Here is a 20,410-nt window from a genome sequence, read left to right as displayed (position 1 = left end):
GAAAAAGAAAAAGATATTTCTTAACTGCTTTTATAAAAAATAAATAAAATAAAAATGTTTTTTATTACTATGCACCATTGGGTGCGGATAAGGGTAAGAAAAAATAGGCATGGACATTAAATTACTGCGGCAAAAATGTTGTCATATTTCAAATACATCAATTTAATTAAATTAAAAATTTAAATTTCATATTATTTTTTGAGATCTCATCAAAGATGAAGAAGAATATGGAAGTCTGGGCAAAAAATAATATGAAAATAACTCCTGTGATTGGAGATAATCCAGATTTTGTGAACAAGTATTTGGACACACTCAAAAAATTGTAATTAAAATTCATTTGTTTGCCCATTGGAGGAGCTTAAACAAACAAATTAATATTAATAAAAAAAACTTTAAAAAATAATACCTAAAATAAATGCTATAAATGTGAAAAAATTCAGATTATTAAAAAAAACATGACTCCAGAATACTTGTTATAAAATCACGTTATAAAAAGTGGAGGCATAGTAAAAAATACCATTTGTTGGGTTTCCCACGCTTTTTCAATGTGTCATCTAACAAAAATTTCTACGCTATCGTCTATTTTCGTGACATTTTATATATTGATATTTTTTGTGGTAGAAAATAAATGGTGGTGATACAAATGATTTTCACACCGGATCAAGAAAATTCACTTTCTTTCTTGATATTTCTATTAGTCCTGATGTCTTTTTACGAAAATATACCTTAGACGCCAACGCAGAAAAATGAACATTATTTTATGTAGATAGTTTTATATAAAGTGAAACAATTTAGTCACGAAAAAAATTATAGTACTTGGGTGAGAAGGAAAAACAACGTTATTTTGTTTTGCGAGTTATTATGTTCTAAATATATGTATATTAAAGAAAAAAAAACTTTTATAAGACCACGTTTTTATGTTTATTAATGTTATTAATGTATATGTTACATTATTAGTTTTGAGAACCACAAGTGCTTTCATAAATAAACTTTATTATAAGTCATTTTATTTCATATTATTTTTGACATCTCATCAAAGATGAAGAATAATATGAAAATCTGGGCATTTACGAGGCTGACGACCGTCATAGGCTGGTTTCAGTGATCACTTTACACTTGACAACCACACTAATCAAATTCTCGGAAGTTCTATATACTAGAACCAATTTTCGAAACATGGTTCTTGAATCACTAGAACTTCACTAGAGACATCTATTGGTGAGATGAAAAGAAACTATTTTTTGAGCAGAAATTCTTTTATCAGTATGTGAGGTCCGTGCAAGCACTATGCAGCAAAGGGTTAAAATTTTAAAACAATCGGTGAACAACAAACAGAGATTTAATATTTTGAACAAACTAATATATCTTAGTGAATATGGACATTTAATGATTGTGAATAAAAAACTGCCTAAATTCAGATGTGATGTTTTGTGTTTTAAATTTAAATAATAGTTTTTTTTTTAAACAGTCCTATCCAATACGCATCGTGTGGTATGGGTCGTATAAAAAATAATTTCCATGCAGAAATAAAAATTGACCGTAAACACATAAAAGTGTGTACAGTTATTGCTTTTCCATAGACAAAACAAGTTCAATTCGTGATATTTAAGACCTTTATATTAAAACTCATGCGGCCTTTTGATCCACTTAAAAAAATAAACACTCCAGCTATAAAAAAGTCTTTGATGTAAACATGTTTATTTTATCACATAAAATAGCTTTGATTACTGTACTTATATGTAAATACGCAACCATGCATTGAGTATAAAAATAAACCACTTGTTTGATACCATTTTTCAGTTTATAAAAGGTAGCATGTCTAGTTTTGAGAACTATAAATGTTCTCATCACCACACGAAAACACAAATTCAAGAGTGGTCTTTTGTAAGTGTTGCTGTAGCTAAACATGTTTTTTTTTATCAGCCAAACTTAATATTGCTTATGGCGGAGAGCATTCTTCTTGACACTGCTGTCATTAAGCATTTTCAATGTATTTTGAATGCAATATTGTCGCTTTATAAGCAAAATGAAATTAAACATACTAGAAATAACAATTTTATTTTATTTAATTTAACAAGACTGAGCCATAGAAATGCGGGGGCGACCGCTTGTAAGAAAGTAAATATTTACGTGTACATAAAACAAATGCTTGCCCATCACAAATTATCCGTAAAAAAGACAAAAAAAAATTATTTAAATTTTTATAATAGTTGCTTTAGAAAAATTTCCTTGCCTTTTTATATTTGTCCGATTGCCTCATCAATTTTTGTCAACTGAATGACCACTTAAAAAAAAGAGGTACATGAGGTATCAACTCTTTAAAAATCAATCGTTGTGTTTATACATGTTTGAATATGTTTTAAATGTTATATTTTATTTTGATTTTTCTGGCGTTTCTCATATATATGATTACAATCCAGGATTCGGACCTCACATACTAATAAAAGAGTTTCTGCTTAATAAATAGCTTCTTTTCATCTCACCAATATATGTCTCTAGTAAAGTTCAAGTGATTCAAGAACAACGTTTCGAAATTGGTTCATATTTATAGAACTTCCAAGAATTTAAGTAGTGTGATTGTTAATGATGGGTAGAATTGGTGAATGTTACACGTGTGTAATGTGATCACTTAAACCAACCTATGACGGTCATCAGCCCCGTAAATGCCCAGAATTCCATATTCTTCTTCATCTTTGATGAGATGTCAAAAAAATAATATGTAATATGTCAATTAGGCGGATGAGTTGAAGCATAGGGCCCACCTGCCTGATTTCGTGTTGGTGTTTTCTCTGTATTTATGACATCTATCGCTGTTTTCACTCTTCTTTAAAACAGACATGCTCCTACGTACTAATAAACATTTCAGATTCGCTATCAAAGAACGAAATCAAATCTTAAACCAGAACATCGCACTTAATGTCACTGTTTGTTTATGTTCCACCGATTACTGGATTTGTAACACGTTCAACTTCTCAAAATGTTTAAAATCTATCGTTCAAGGTCACTGATTTTTTTTCTTGTGGTCCCGTGGGTACTGTCACGGATTTTTGAGTCAAAATTGTGAGGTCCCTATCGACGACATCCTACGACAGCGATTTTTTCGAAAAAAAATGGTGCCTGTGTTTTTTTTTTATAACAAGTCCCTTTGACCTAAAAAATATAATAAAATTGAAATATTCATCTATATAATAAGATCAAAAATATTTTCTCAAAACATAAAGTAAAACATAGATTCTTTTTATTGATATAACAACAAATATGAAATAAAGAATGGAAGTCTGGACAAATACAGAGGTTACAACATGTCATTGGTTGGTTGAAATGATAACATTCAAAACTGTTTTTAATTCACCATTCTACCCATAATTAACAACCTTACTTCTCAAATTCAGAAGTTGTATTTGTGCTTAAATTAAATGTTCAACTGTTAAGCTTTGTTAATGGTAGAAAACGTTAGTTAAAAAAAATGTGGAGAAATTGAAAATTTGTAAACATGAATTTGAACACACTCGAAATATTGTGAATGATAAATAATTTGAAAAAATCTTAAATCTCTTTAATTATTTCTTAAATTATACTGTTTTATCATAAAAATATTAAAATAATTTGTAAAACATAGTGTACATTAATTAATTCAATTTGCAGAAGTTCCCATATATACCTATATATTATATATGTATATTATTAACCAAATGAAACAAGAAATATCTTTTAGTGATAAAAAACTTTTTATTAAATACAACAAACCAATAAAAATAAGTACATATCTCAATAATGCAGCAATATGAAGAAGACAAAAATAATTCTTGGTTAAATTTTTCTAAAATGAAAATTCGGCATCAGCGCACTCTATAAGGAAAAGATGCAAACTTTTATCAATGGTTTGAATCTTTGCTGAAAATAAGAATCTCCTTGGCCATCTATAGAGAAATATCCAAAAGCTTTTCACTGTTCATTTAGAAACGCTTTAAGTGCTTTTCCGAAGAAGGGTTTACAAAAAAGGTTTTTTTTTTAAAATTATTTAACTTTCAAAAAATTATAAATGTAAATTAAATTCCTTTTATTAGGCATTCAATTTTTAAATTAAAAATTGAGGTATGTGATATACAATGATGTTTTGTATGTAATTTTTTAAACATATTTACGCAACAAAAAAAATACGCAGGGTTGTTTACTGTTAAAATAGCGAATGAAAATATTGAAAAAAACATGCTATTCAGAATTCTACACCTCAATTAATGAACTGTTTAAAATTTTGTTTAAAAAATTATTTTTTTATAATGTATTTTTTTTGTCTAAATACGTTTACTTGTGCGACAGAACTGAAATTGTATTTAAATTTGTGTATAAATATACGTACACATATAAATAAATACAAATAGTGCATTATCGATAAAATTAAGAAAGGTGTGTTGAGATGGTTTGGACATGTGTTACGTCAGAGTGATGAAAGAACGGTAAAACAAATTTATGAGGCAAATGTAAAATTTTGAGAAAAGAGGCAGAGGAAGACTGAGGAAAACTTGGCAAAATGAGGTTTGTTAAACCCATGTTATTGCTATTTTTTTAAAGTAAAAAAATCTTTTTTCTTCGCATTTTCTAAAAAAAACATGATATATATATATATATATATATATATATATATATATATATATATATATATATATATATATATATATATATATATATATATATATATATATATATATATATATATATATATATATATATATATATATATATATATATATATATATATATACGTAATACATACTTATGTAAAATTTTGATCTTACAATAAAAAAATCATAAAAAACCAAAAAAGTTTTCTTCATAGAGATTATCAAGGTTTTTTTTCAATAAAAAAGGTCCTTAAACTTACTTCATGTCAAGCTTTTTTCAAAAAAAAAAATTATTCAAGTATCATTCAAATATTCATAACATTAACATATTTTATCATTTTGACGAATTACACAAATACAGATTGTAATTACGTTAGCACAAACATTGTTTCGTCTAGTTAATTTTTTGAAAATTTAAAAAATATATATACATCAGAGAAAAAAGTGACGGAACGCCGTTCCACCGCGTTACATGGAAAAAAGCCGTGAAGATTATCATATTGAAACCCCTTGTACAATACTATCTTAGAATGTTCTTGATAAGCTAATAAATCAGTCGCTTATTAAAATTTATACGCGGAAGAAATCACGAGGTATTAAATATATATTAATTTTATATCTTCACATTTTCTGAATAGTTTCTGTTTGCCAACTACCAACAAGTCTAACTGCAGCGTTAGACCACAGATCATTGGACTATTTTTGAATCTAGTCCAAGTATATTTTCATCACGTTGTTTTGAAACTTTTTTTAATGGATTATTTTGAAATAAAGTAAAATACGAAAATAAAAACTTTTACCTGAATCACCTAATTCTATTTCGAATACCGACTGAAAGTCAGTGAATATTTTAGTAATCTGGAGAAAAATGAATTGGACTATGTAAATAGGTGACTTATTAAATTCTTGTATTATATAATTCAAAGCTGTGTGCATATTATCATTAGTCTACAGAATAAATAGAAACATAACTAATTTTGATGATTAAAATTCTCAAAATAGTCATTTATTACTTCAAACATAATAGTTTAATGGCAAAACTTTTGGGAGTTGGTAATTTTATTAAAATGAAACAGAAATAAAATGATTTCATTGATTGATTAGGCAGTCACTTAGTAGGTACTTCATTTCAAATTTTATAAGGTAAATATAACTCTTTTACAACATTTTGAGTGTGTCCAAATACTTGTTCACAAAATCTAGATTATCTCCAATTATAGGAGTTATTTTCATATCATTTTTTGACATCTCATCGAAAATGAAGTAGAATATGGAAGTCTGGGCATTTACGGGGCTTACGACCGTCATAGGCTGGTTTAAGTGATCACTTAAACCAGCCTATGACGGTCGTAAGCCCCGTAAATGCCCAGACTTCCAAATTCTTCTTCATCTTTGATGAGATGTCAAAAAATGATATAAATATAACTCTTTTAAAAATCTATTATGACATGTGTTTTAATGCATTGAGCAAGATTATCAAACACCGTATATGGAACATAGTCTGAATTTAAGAATTGCAACCTTGGAATGTTAAAAAATGAAGAGAAGATAGAAGGCCTTTCTTTTTATTTGCATTTTGTGGTAATTTCTTTAAATTTTTAAATCTAAACACTATTTTTCTTAAAATATTTTAATAAGCATTATTTTATGCATGGAGCATCATTATTGAATACCGTATTACGTTTTTTGGTGTTTGATAATGATGCCACATGCATCAAAACGCTTGTCACAATAGATTTTAAGAAAAAGTGTCATATGCTTCAATTTAAAACCTTTTTTTCATTCCTATAGAAAATCGAAATCATTAAATTGGTTAGTGATCAAGAGAAAAATCAATATAAATGGTATATGAACAGGAAATTTTAACTATGGAAAATATAATTTAGAATTTATTGTCAGTTAAGGTTTCCGTTTTTAAATATTTGGGAAGTTAAATAATGTACCTTTATTGCGTAATTTATGTAGCGAGAAAACATAGTACAAAGGATAAAGATTCTGTATGATAGCCCATGAACCGTAAATGAATGCAAAAAAACGCAATACCTCCTACGTGCTGAGACGTAAAATATGCCTTCCTCCAATTTATCATGAAAGGGCAAAATGAAGGAAGTGGAGGAGTCAGAGTAAAACAGATGTCCTGGCTGAGAATTACAAGAAATTGGACTAAAATTTGAAGAATGGGATAGTTGTTACAAGCAGCAAAGAACATAAAACATTTTATTCAGTTATTGCTAATGTCAGAATTACCTTATGCGGTATTTGATACAATATTGTTTTGGGATACAGTTTTGTATCACATTTTGTAAAAGTTTTACTTAATTCATACAACAAAAACAAAAAATTTGCTTTGCAACAAAAGGTCTATAAGAAATCCTAGATACTTCGGTATCAGATCTGACAATGCAGTGAGATAGCTGTTAATATACGTATATATGGTGCCTGAAGAATATTTTCGATAGTTTTATAAGAAAGAAATCAGTTGCTTTAGGTATAACATCAAAGTTTGAAAAATCTTGGCTTTTCACAATTACGTAAAATATTTTCATGCATATTTCATATCATAATAATAATTGATCCGCTTCTAAATATTTCCTTTGTAATCTGAAATCGGCGTTTAAAATGACACGCTGAAATCCGAGTCCGCACGAAGCGCGTCAGGCAGACGGCAAAGTGAGCTGCTGAAAAGTTGCCAAAAAGCACTTGGAGCGTGTTATTTTCCCTGTACCGAAATACGCCCAAATTCCCGCCACACTCGATCGCATCCGCCATTTTGTCAAAAAATTATCCACAGTTTTTGAGATTCCCGTTATTATTATATCTTTTTGGTGGGTGTATTTTGAGCACGACTGATTTGCGATGCGTGGTTGTCCGGATGGCCGCTAGAGGCGCTAGCGTCTCCGAGTCAAGTCGTGACGCGAGCTTCAAGGGGCCGGGAAGAATCCCTCTTCCAATCCCAGAATCAAACAAAGAAACAATCGACCTTACGGGGAATAGTTGGGATGCTTTTATGCCCGATCTGGTAGTGTTGTGTACTCTGTGATGATATCTAACCACGCGAGAATAATAGTTTCCGATAGAAACTATGAGAGTGAAAATAGTTTTCCTTGTGTCTAAATTTAAATTTCAACTTTGATCGGAGTGAAAAAAATATCAGTGATTAAACTAAACACCGCGAGAGAGGTGAGTGATTTTTATCTTAACTTTTTGGATGTCATGTTATAATATTCTTAAAATAAGTTATATCAATTAAATCAAGTGATTAATAAATGACGCGTTAAATTATTTTGATTGTACTATTTATAAATATTACTAGAACTTTCAACGATTCTTAAACTTCTCTTTTAAAGAAAGTTTTCTTTAGTAATTTATTTATTTATAAATTACTGAAGGTAATCAGGACTTAAAATGAAGTTAAGTGCTATTTCTAAATTAATTATTATTGAAGCTTTTACAATCCTCGATTTATTACATTATTTCAGAAATAGATAATGTAAATAAAAACAAATGGATGTCATTGAATAAATGGGCGCAATGTGTCACCATTAAAATTTCCTGCAAATATTTTATTTTAACAAGAGTGGGAAAATAAAATTCTGAATCTCTGAAAATTTAAATTATTACACTTACTTACACTTTAAAAAATATATTGAGGGTATTGTAAACCATCTTTTACCCATTCCAATGAAATATTTATTTTTTGTAGACAAGTAAAGCATACTTATATTCAAAATGGAACGTGCCGCTTCACAAAAGAAGGCAGCTACTCCTGTAAAAAAAGTTAACAGCATGAAGTTAGAATCTGAGACGCAAACAGCTGTTGCCGTCCGAGTTCCTTCAATAAAGAAGACGGCAGTGGAAGCTCAAGCAGCCGCAGAGAAGATCATAACTCCCGATCAGATACAGTCCGCTTCGATGGCCAGGAAACGCAGAATGATTACCAAAAAAGCACAAGGTGTCCGCACAAGAGAAAAAACCCCAGAACCGACCAGATCTAGTATTCCCCATGAAGATACCACAACTACAGATGAAGAAGATTCTAGATCCCCGAAAAGTCCAGGAGAAATAGAGGCGGACAGAATCTATGCGGAAATGAAAAGGAAAATACAACAGAAAGTCGCCGAAAGAGATAACGACGATATAGATATAGATGCTTTAAGAGAAGCACAAGTCGAAGAAGCGAAGGAACGGAGACGAAGAAGTATTTCCCCGTTTGCCTTACCTACAAAAGAAGAAATCGAAGGACTACAAAGGAAAGGAAGTTTCATCGACCCCGGAAATAAACTATTAACTACTATCCCCAGTTATCCCATTACCTTCAAAGACGAGTTTGATCCTAATATTAGAAGAAATTCGCTGATTTTGGCAGATGCGGATGCGCCTAAAAAGGAAAGACTTTCAGTTCCACCCAGCCCAACTTCCCCAGTTCAACAAAAAAACGCTTTCCAGCTTTCGACCCCGCCAAGTCCCAGAAAAGACCCAGAATCCGCCCCTCAGATCGATAAATCAAGAACACCCTCCCAGAATTTGAAAAATGTCACTAACCAGGAACGAATGCAACCCCCCGTAGCCAATAAACAAGACCCTTTAACAACCCAACCCATCAAATCCAATCTTAAAACTTCTACTAACGTCAATGCCGCATCGTCCAAAAGTCCGGAATCATCTCAAAATTATCCACCGCCGGCCGAAGGACCTCCGATAAGACCAAAAAGAAGTAAATCTGGAACAAGAAGTCAGGTAAATTCGTTGTCTTCAAAATGTGTAATTCAGTAATCGTCGATTATACGTCACGCGACCATGATGAAGTTTATTTGGTCGCGTGTGATAAGAGTCGATATAACTCTTACTAATGTAGGTATAAATATTTTAGGGACGAACGAGTGAAAGTGAAATGAGTGAAGATCAGAGCAAACCTAAAGTAGAAACACAACCACAAAAAATACCGAAACCGAAAGAAAGAAGAAGAACGATCGCCGCGATAAAACGTAGTGTAAGAGAAAGATCGCCAGCTGCACGATCACAATCAGTAAATAGACCACAGAAACCTTTGGAAACAGACGGAATCGAACTAACCAAAACATCGACAGAGATAATAGAGTTGTTACAGAAAGCTAGAAGGAGAAGTATATCTGTGACGGATGATGATCAGAAAATATCAAACGCAGATAGTAAAAATGTTGATAGCGGTCGTAATTTAATGACACCTAAAAAATATCCTTCATCGCCAAAAAGGGTATCGTGTCCTAAGACGATCAAAATTTTAAGTGCAGAAGAAACATTAGAGAGCTTCAAACAAGCTCAAAGAAAAAGTGTAGAAATGGAACGAAGCAGAAGAAGTTCTGGCTATGTTGATGCCAGCCAGTCTGAAGTGACAAGTTCGTGTTATTCTTCATCGTACAGTGAAGACGAATCAGATTTCGATTTGAGTAAAAAAAGCGAAGAGCTGACGAAAAAATTATCTCTTCTGCATAACGAAAAAGAAAAAGAAAGAAAACAAAATGAACCAGTAAGTGAACCAAAGATAGAGGAAAAAGAAGCATTATATACGTTTGAAACAGAAAAAAAGATGACACTCTTTAAGTTCATGTTAAAAAATTCTAGAAAAGTTTGGAAGGAGATTAAAATAGAACGAAAAACAGACTATGACAAGATGAAACTTCTTGGAAATAGATGCTTCAGCGATCTGATGATATTGATAATTTTGTGTGGGTTCGGTGGAGTAATTTTTAGATATACGGAAGGAGCTTTTGAGAACTTTTACAAGTGCGGTGTTAAGAGGGTTAAACGCGATTTCATCGACTCCCTTTGGCAGACTAGCCACAATCTGAGGGAGGAGGATTGGAAGTCGAGCGCCAGGAAGAAGCTATGGGATTTTGAGACTCAACTTCATACAGCTCATGAGGCGGGGGTCCATTCCTATAGCGGCCAGAAATCCTGGTCCTTCATGAACTCGGTAGTATACTGTTTGACCGTAGTCACAACCATTGGTAAGAATGAAATAAAGATTTTTTTCATGGTGTGTGTTTTATTTATTGCTTAATGTCTTTTATTGTTATTGAGAGAAACACGTATGGCGACATTGTACGAAGACCTGGAAATAATATTTTTTGCTAATATTCAATACTATGGGAAAAAATCCTGAAAAAAACCTAGTCTTAAAAAATATGAAAAAGTTTTTTTAAATATTTTTTCCACAAAAAACAAAAACATACACAGTGTTTAGATATTTGATTTCCAAATGAAGCAAATTAAAATTGCTTGTCTGAAATTTGCTTTGTTTTCTTACAATGTCTAATATGAATAAAAATACTTATTTATAATGCAACAGAACCTCGATATAACGAATCTCAAAAGTGAAAAAAACTTAATTAATCAGTTATTTGTTATATAAGTAGGTTAAACGAAAATTTCATCCGCACAAAAATATTGAAATAATCTTGTTTAGTTTACTTACTTTCGTTATATCGAGATGTATTTTTATTGAATGTTGTGGTTGGGTTGGTTTGTTTCAAAGGGACATTAGAAAATTCGTTATATTGCTGAAATCGCTAAATTGCGGTCCATTTATATTTTTGGGTCGTGAAATTAATTTTCCAATTTGAAAAATATATTTACTGAACTAACAGATTTAAAACGTATAAAATATGTTTAAAATATCAATTGAAAAGAACTGATCATTTTGTTTATAAAAAAAAAAAAAAAAATGTTTCAAACAGTTAAAAACAGAAAATATCAATTATTCAACGTATTATGTTTTCATTTTATATATTTTCTTGGATGAATATCGCAGTATTTTTATCGCAGATGCCCAGAAGGCAAGACAAAATATACATATGTCGAGACAATGTGATTATTTTTATGGTTCGTGTATTATTTCTGAACAACGTATTGAACAGAAAAAAGCAGATATATTTTGTTGATTAAACCAGGAATACCTACATGTTATTATTTGATATTCAAATAAACATTGTAAAAACAAACCAATTTTTGTAATATTCAGCATCTAAAATAAAGACGTAAACATATTTTTTTAAACATGATTCATGTTAAATTTATTTTGATCTTGGCTATAAAATTCTTCAAGACTGACTCCAGCTTATTTTTCTCTGTTTAAAAATTAAACATGATCGAGATTAAAAATATAATTTGATTTCTTTTACATCTTAAATTATGATTTTTTGAAACGTATTAATTTATTGATCAATAAGCGGTAAAATAACCGCAAAGGAATTTTAATTTGAAATTTCATTAGTTTTTTTTACAAACTATTATTTTACAACATTTTGAGTGTGTCCAAATACTTGTTCACAAAATCTGGATTATCTCCAATTACAGGAGTTATTTTCATATTATTTTTTAACATCTCATCAAAGATAAAGAAGAATATGGAAGTCTGGGCATTTACGGGGCTTACGACCGTCATAGGCTGGTTTAAGTGATCACTTTACACACGTGTAACATTCATCAATTCTACCCATTATTGACAACCACACTACTAAAATTCTTGGAAGTTCTATATATATGAACCAATTTAGAAATATTGTTCATGAATCACTAGAACTTCACTAGAGACATCTATTGGTGAGATGTAAAGAAGCTTTTTATTAATCAGAATCTCTTATATTAGTATGTGAGATCCGAATCCTGGATTATAATCACACACATGAGAAACGCCAGAAAATAATTTTAGTAGTGTGGTTGTCAATAATGGGTAGAATTGGTGAATGTTACACGTGTGTAAAGTGATCACTTAAACCAGCCTATGACGGTCGTAAGCCCCGTAAATGCCCAGACTTCCATATTCTTCTTTATCTTTGATGAGATGTCAAAAAATAACTATTATTTTGATTTATGCCTCCTTCAACGCCATTTGAAAAATTAATAGATTTTCTTTTTAAAACGTTTTGAAATATTTTCTCATACTTTTTGACGTTTTTTTATTTTTAATAAAGCTTTGTAATATGTTTTATTCTGTCTCCATAGCGTTGTGGTAATCACATGCTTAGCTAACAATAATAATATTTCAGATTGAATTCATAGTCATGTTTTTTTGTTGTTATTCAAATCTTAATGTTTTTTTAATTAAGTTATATATTTTTGAGAATTACACTGGTAATTTAAGCGTATTACTTGTAACGACCTGAATTTGATTTACGATAAAGAGAACACTGCGATCATCCAATGCAGTATTATATACATTATTTGGTTCTTATAAAAGTATTTTTCTATATCCAAAATACATATAAAAAGGCAGATCAAATTAATATAAAACAGACTGATAAAACCTGTTTTAAATATTATTTTATCCATTTATATCAAGTATTTCCAAAAAGTTATTCATATGAATAGTTTGATTGATATCCTAAATATAAGTGAAAGGTCTTTTAATATGAGAATATGGAAGCTTAGGTATTTGAAGGCTTACGATTTATCATTGGCTATAGACCTGTCATTTTAGTTTCATGATTATTTCTGTCAACTCACGAATTTTAACCAAAGATGGCGAAGACAATTTTTTTCTCAAAAATGCGGTATTAATTTTAATTGAAGCATATATATATATATATATATATATATATATATATATATATATATATATATATATATATATATATATATATATATATATAAACTGTTGTCCGCCTCCGTAGTGTAATGGTCAACACGCTCGGCTACCGTTCTGGAGGTCCCGGGTTCGATTCCCAAGGGGGGTAAAATAAATATAAGTGATTTTTTCACTGTCATATTTATTCAATATTACCCTGGACTGGTACCTGAAGCGGAGGGCTGACCACCTTTCCTTCATGTGTAAACCATCAAGATAACACTGCGTTTATATGACGCAGTGCCCTATGCACCATTGGGGTGCGGATAAGGGTTTTATTTTATATGTATACACTTTTCCGAAATTTGAGTTGTCGTGAATGGGTACAATAATGAATGTCAGGCAAAGTATAAAATCATCACTTACACCAGCCGACGAAACTTTGCAACCCTTTAACTATCCAGGATTACACATTTTTCTTTCACTTGATTTCGTTATATACAGTATCGAGCAGATTTATTGAAAAAAAACTTTTATTGTTGTATTTTCGTAATAAGTTTTTAAAAATATCTTGTATATTAGTTATATCACAAATTAATATTTAATGAGATCTCATTTGGGCTAAATCAAAGATTTACCCTTCTTGGCATCTATTATATAAGGTGGATGCCATTTTTTCGTCTCGAAACTATACCTCAATTATGGACAAAATGAACTTTTCCACCGTAGTGCGATCAATTTTGGAGAGCCGATTCTCACAGATTCCCGATAGATTTTCAATTAGGTTTATGTCTGGCAAAATTCACGACCCGTCCAATACAGTTCATTGTTTTGTGTGAAAAATTTCATCATTTTTTTGGATTTGTGGCAGGGGGTTAAATCCTGCTGAAATATTCCATTACCATTAAACCTTCGTTTTTGTATCTCTGGCAGTATCTTGTCAGTGGTATTGAGTGATACTCCTCGCTATTCATCATTTCAGTCACTGAAAGAAGCAGCCCTGGTCCATAATACGAGGAACGCCCCCAAAACATTTTTTAAAGGGTGTTGAAAATACGGAACAAAGTTTTGTTTCAATTAATCTGTTTGATACTGTATGTTGTGATGACTTTAAAATCTTGATAATGCACTTTCAAAATAAATAGAATATTTGTATCACTTGCAAAAATATTTTACTTCGGCATTCTTTCCATGCAAAACCTAAGAGGGTGGAGTTTGAAAACAATAATCAAGTTGTGGCAGGGTAGAAATCAAACCTACAAACTCTGACTCAGAATCTATGTTACTTATTTAAAGAAGTTATAACCATGTGTGTTAAAACATCAGATTCAAAATTTAATGCTGTCCAAAAAAAAAAATTTTATGATCCCGTAATACCATTTTTGGTTTTTTTTTTATAGCAGGTAATTATAGGGGGGAAAAATAAATGAAAAACGATGTTTTTATATGCAATAATATTTATTTAACACTATATTATAATATTTGAATGAGTATGATAAAAAATAACGTAAAAAACGTAATTAAAGAATTTGAATTTTGAAACTGATACTCTTCTTACTATTCATGTATATTCGACCATACTCCAGTAATTCAACTTAAACTGAATAAATCTCAAAATGAAAATAGACTCTGACTAACTAACTAACTAAACATCACTCCACTTCTCCGCAGGGGTAAGCAGAAAGAAAAAAACGCCACAAAACTCTGTCCTTGCAAACATTCTTCACGTCTTACACGTTCATGCATCTCCTCATATATACCCGCCGATTGTTTCGACTCCTAACCTGACCACTTTCAAGTATTTGGCATACTTGATCGTGCCAAGTTTTTCTCGGTCTTCCTCTGCTCCTTTTTCCAATTACATTCTTCGCTTCTTCCACGTTCATGCATCTCCTCATACAAAATAAAATAGACCCAAAAAAGTCAAAATGCATTCTCTCAGACAAACGTGCAGCAGAAAGATGTATGATGGGTGATTGAATGGTGAAATAAGGTAAAAAATGCAAGGCTGAGATAAGCATCATCGATAAAATAAAAATAAAAGGTGTGCTGAGATGGTTTGGGCATATGAATCGAGTAAGCGAATAAAAAAATTATCAAACGAATGTTGTTCGTAAAAGAAGCAGAGGAAGACCAAGGAAAACTTGACATGATCAAGTATTTCAAATACTTGAATGGGGTCAGGTCAAGAGTCAGAATGATCGGCGGGTATGTATGAGGGGATGTTTTCATGTGGAATATGCGAATATTGTTTGTAAAGAGAGATTGGTGAGGCGTTCTATCTCTGCCTACTCCCACGCGGAAGCGGCATGAAAGATGATTAGTTTGTTAATTAAATATCAAAATATTCAATAAATAAATAATTTACACACTGATATAATTCGAGGGTAACTTTTTTCGAGGTTGCAAAGGGTTGTCCATTTTTAAAACGCAATCTAACTTTTTAACTACTGTGAAAAAATTTATGATTTTGTCTCACGTATGCAAACAATGATGATGTAAAAAAAATAGTATGTACCACATGATAACAAGGTTTGAATGGAACATTGAAATACTGAAAAAGGCAGAAAAAAATGTATAGATGGTGTATGAAAAAAAAGTAACTTTGAATAAAAATAACTCGACAAAATAATATAAGTCAAAAATAACTGTTATTTTTAGTATACTTTCTCTTGAATTTAATGAGATATTTTTAAATATATATTTTTTTTGGTAACTCTATTCTTATGGTATAAGTTAATTTTCTTAGTTATTATTTTTTTCCAGATCATGTTTTTGCCGTCAAATTTTATATATATTAGGCTTTCTTGACAGCTCGCCGTATATGAGGTAAAATATGGAGGTTTGGGCATTAACAAAGTTTATAGGCTGGTAATGTGATCACTTAACACACGTGTAACATTCACATTTATTTATACCCATAATTGACAACCACACTGCTCAAATCTTTGAAAGTCGTAGATATATTGATCCACCTCATGATGTTCCGTGACTGAGTTCACAACAGCCATCTTCGATTAGAAAGCTTTTATTTGGCAGAGACCCTTTATTTGTATGCAAGATCCATACCCGAATGATTTTACAAACTGGAAAAAGCCTGAAAACATGATTTGCTAATTTTTATGCAGCTTATACTTTGATCAGTTATTTTATTCACAACATTTTGGACAATCTTGACAGTTAAAAAAACGCTTTCTTTCATTAACCATAGATAGCTCCAATGTACTTTCACATAAATCGTACAAAAATAATACTTTTTTTTAAATATTGCGGTTATAAATTATGGATAATATAGTGAATGTTACATGCGTGTAAAATATTCACTTAACCAGCCTATGACAGGTTATAAGCCCTGTAAAAACTCAGAATTTCATATTTTTCTTCTTATTTTTTTTGACGAAGAAAAGAGTAGTTATTCTATTCGTTCACCTATGTTAACATAATATCAATTATTTTTTGTATGAAACGAGTAGTTTTTTTTAATACTTTCGTTATTTATTTAACTTCGATATCCTTATTTTTTTCCTCTAGGTTATGGGCACATAGCACCTTCTACGACGACTGGGAGAGCAATAACCATAGTGTACGCCATAATCGGCATACCATTATTCCTCATCCTCTTGGCAGACTTCGGTAAGCTCTTCACAAGATGCATAAAGTTCTTGTGGGCTTTTGTACGAAGGCTGTACTACACGGGAAGTTGCAGAAAAGTCAGGCGAACCGTTCAAGTTCAGGTAACATTCAACACTTGTTATGACAATTTAAAAAAAAAAAATTACTTTAGTTAATATATCACTCACTCCTTTCAACAACGTCATATTAAAAAAACTTGATTTTTCAGGAGATCGTTATTAAAGTTAAATAAAATAACAAAATGTATTAAAAATAAATACTAAGCCACTTATTGAACTTTTTACTGTGCAACAGATTTTTTAAAGTAAATCCTGAAGGTTTTTCCTCCATTTGAAAAATATTTAGTATATTTAAAAAAATAATAAAACAATACCTTTTATTCAAAATGCAAAAAAAACACTTTCTGTTCTATGGCGGGATAATATTAAGTTAAAAATATGCCGCTTTTGTTGGGATATAGTCCATTTTCTGGGCATTCCAAAAACATGCATAATTGAAAATTGACGATTTTTGATCTGACGTTGTTGAAAGGAGTGAGCGATATGAAATGTATTTTGTTTGCGCAAGTTAAGTATTTAGACACAATCCTAATGTTATGGAGGAATGAGATGACGTTTTCCGCCTGCATAGTGTAATAGTCAGCACGCTCGGCTACCGTTCTGGAGGTCCCGGGTTCTAATCCCAGGGGGGGATCAAATAAATAAATGTGATTTTTTTCACTCATATATTTTTTCAATATTAACCTGGACTGGTACCTGAAGCGGAAGGCTGATCACCTTTTCATCATGTGTTAACAAAATAACACTGCGTTTACATGTCGCAGTGCCTTTTGCACTATTGGGGTGCGGAAAAGGGTTTGAAGAACATGAGATGTGACTGTTAATTTGGGTAGCCGTTACCTTACGATAACTGGTATTTTTGGATAACTGAATTAAAAATAATCACGTCGTCCATAACGTGGGGTGCTATCTAACCTGTAAGGCTGTTCCCAATATTAAAAAAATAAAACCAGATAAAACATTAATTATTGTACATAAATTTAAAGGACAAACCAAATATTTACTCTGCGTGGTATTAAATATATACATTTTTAAATGACATTTTAAATGATTAAAATACATAAGAGCTACAGGTAGGATAAAAACAAACACAAAGATGAGCGCTAATTTGTATGACCGGCTTGGCGAGTACTGTATTGGAAAGTATGTAAACATGGAGAAAGATCACAATTTTTTTATTATTAAGAATAAAAATTAACAGGAATACCTTTTTTCTCAATTGAAACCTTTTACTTTTGCAGGAAGTGATGAAGGGATTAAACATGGTCTACACAGCTGCTTCCACGTTTCGAAGGCCATCACAGTACCAAATGGATGAAGAAATCGGACCATCCAACAACCCAGATTCGCCACAGCTTCCACCAAAACCAAATTCAAACCTTTTGGCAGTGCCATCGAAAGATGGAACCAATAAGACAGAAGGAAACGATGATCCAACTGCTGAAGACCAAGAAATCCAAACTCCTGCTCCATCAGCTTTTGAAATTGACGATGAATTCAACCTTCCAATCTCAGTAGCGATCACTTGTTGGATAATCTATATCTTTATGGGAGCTTCGATCTACGTCGTCTGGGAAGAATGGAGCTTCTTTGAATCCTTTTACTTCGTCTTCATTTCGATGTCCACCATTGGCTTCGGCGATTTTGTTCCCAATCACCCCATATACATGATGGGTAGTATAGTCTACCTAGTTTTTGGCATGGCTTTGACATCTATGTGCATCAACGTGGTCCAGGTAAAGCTGTCCGATTCCTTCAGGCAGGCCAGTGCTAAGATTGGGGCGACTATTGGATTGAAGGTATCTGAGGAAGATGGTAGTCTGGCACCGATAACTCCTCCGCCCATAGAAATTCCGCCTGTTCATGGTTTGAACAAAAATGAGTCTCCGGTAAATGTTTGAAACGTACTGATACTGTATTTAAAAAATACTTTAACTCTAACATTATACGAGTACATCCAATTATTGTTAGTAAAGAAGGACGATATTCAACTAAATAATTGAAAAATGCCGTAAAAAGACTTCAAAATCCCAAGTTTTGATTAAAGAAATATATTTAAAAAAAATAGAAAAAAAACACTATTGAATAACTAGTTCGTTCGAAAGGTGGAATATAAATGCTGATCAGAAATATCACAAAACTTTTTTCTATGTTCGGATTTGATTGCCAGAGAAAAATAACAAATTAACGACCCTTTTGCATATAAATATTTATTTGTTACCTTACTTGTTTGGCATCTGAAACGCAAGACTAATCACCTTGCCTTCAAGCAATCACGGCATTATTTCTATGCGGTGCTCTAATCACCATTTGGTGCTGACGAGTATCAGAAAAAGAAGACTTTTCTATTTAAACCGAAACTAAAAATATATATTAAAGGTCAGATCACAGTCAAATTGTTTTTTTTTAAACCTACAGCATAAACGAATTGATAAGATTTGAGTACCATTGTCTTCATAAAAATTACAGTTTATATCAACCTGGCATTGCCTTCACTAAAGATGCTGTTGTTCCTATAATACTATTTGATGTACATAATTCATGCTCATATGACAGTTATGTATATGGTATATAAGAAATCAATATGTTATTATAATTTTATTTTTACCTAAATTGATTGACTTCATTTATTTTTGTTTGATTGTCGTATGGGCGAATTATTATAAGGTTTAATGTTTTAACAAAAATAAACATATACTCCTTGAAAATGAATAAATATTGATTTTCCTAAACGTGTATTTTTATATATCCAAAGTGTCATAAAATAAAATGAAATCATGATGTGTAGTACGATAATATTCCTAAAATATAAACTGGTATCTTATTACTATATTCATTTTCGAAATGTAAATTGTCTCACATAAATTATTTCTTTAAAACGAAAAAATATATAATATTGTGTGTATTATAAGCTACCAAAAATATTTTTAAGCGGCTTTTCATTAAATATTTTTATTAAATATTTAATTTTTTAAGGATAAATATAAAAAAGTAGATTACATGTAATAATTTTGAAAAGGCCATAGCATTTTCATAAAAACATGAAATACCCTTGCATATCAATATTATGTTGGAATAAAACACACAAAGATATTTTTACTGAAACTATTGCTATGATTAAAAATCGATTGAGGGATGAAAAAGTTTAAATATTAAACTATATAAGTTTAATAGCTTTTTTAACGCAACATAGAAAAAAAATCTTTATGTATTAACACCCCTATGCAACAGTTTAAAATTTATATAAAATGATAAGGAAATACCCTTGCATATCAATATTATGTTGGAATAAAACACAATAAGATATTTTTACTGAAACTATTGCTATGATTAAAAATCAATTGAGGAATGAAAAAGTTTAAATATAAAACGATATAAGTTTAATAGCTTTTTTAACGCAACATAGAAAAAAAATCTTTATACATAAACACACCTATGCAATAATTTAAAATTTATATAAAATGATAAGTTGGCATCTTTTAAAGCTCTAATGCTTTAGACCGCGGTCACGATGTCAATGTCGAGGGTAGAGCGGTGAGCAAGGAGCAGAA

The 20,410-nt window shown here is 30.9% G+C and overlaps 1 protein-coding gene across 7 annotated transcripts in view; it reads left to right on the top strand.

Annotated features, from left to right (window-relative positions):
- The window catches only part of LOC148311105 (potassium channel subfamily K member 18-like), a 35,924-nt gene extending 16,295 nt beyond the window's left edge, over positions 1-19,629 (top strand). For 3 of the 7 annotated variants that reach the window (XM_088257235.1, XM_088257236.1, XM_088257234.1), the window contains exons 5-6: positions 16,699-16,901; positions 18,101-19,629. In XM_088257235.1, the coding sequence (XP_088113361.1) occupies positions 16,699-16,901; positions 18,101-18,760 (863 nt within the window). In that variant the 3' untranslated portion in view covers positions 18,761-19,629. Of the gene's footprint in view, positions 1-7,587; positions 7,803-8,325; positions 9,360-9,492; positions 10,610-16,698; positions 16,902-18,100 lie in introns of those variants that run through there. The other 4 variants (XM_088257240.1, XM_088257239.1, XM_088257237.1 and 1 more) reach the window with 2 other exon arrangements.
- The last annotated feature ends 781 nt before the right edge of the window (positions 19,630-20,410 follow it).

This window comes from Brachycentrus maculatus, unplaced genomic scaffold (assembly GCF_059751285.1).
Source record: "Brachycentrus maculatus isolate JH-2025_06_01 unplaced genomic scaffold, ASM5975128v1 h1tg000076l, whole genome shotgun sequence".
Taxonomy (NCBI): Eukaryota; Metazoa; Arthropoda; class Insecta; order Trichoptera; family Brachycentridae; genus Brachycentrus; species Brachycentrus maculatus.
Note: the sequence above shows the minus strand (reverse complement) of the source record. Positions and strands in the feature narration are given on the sequence as shown.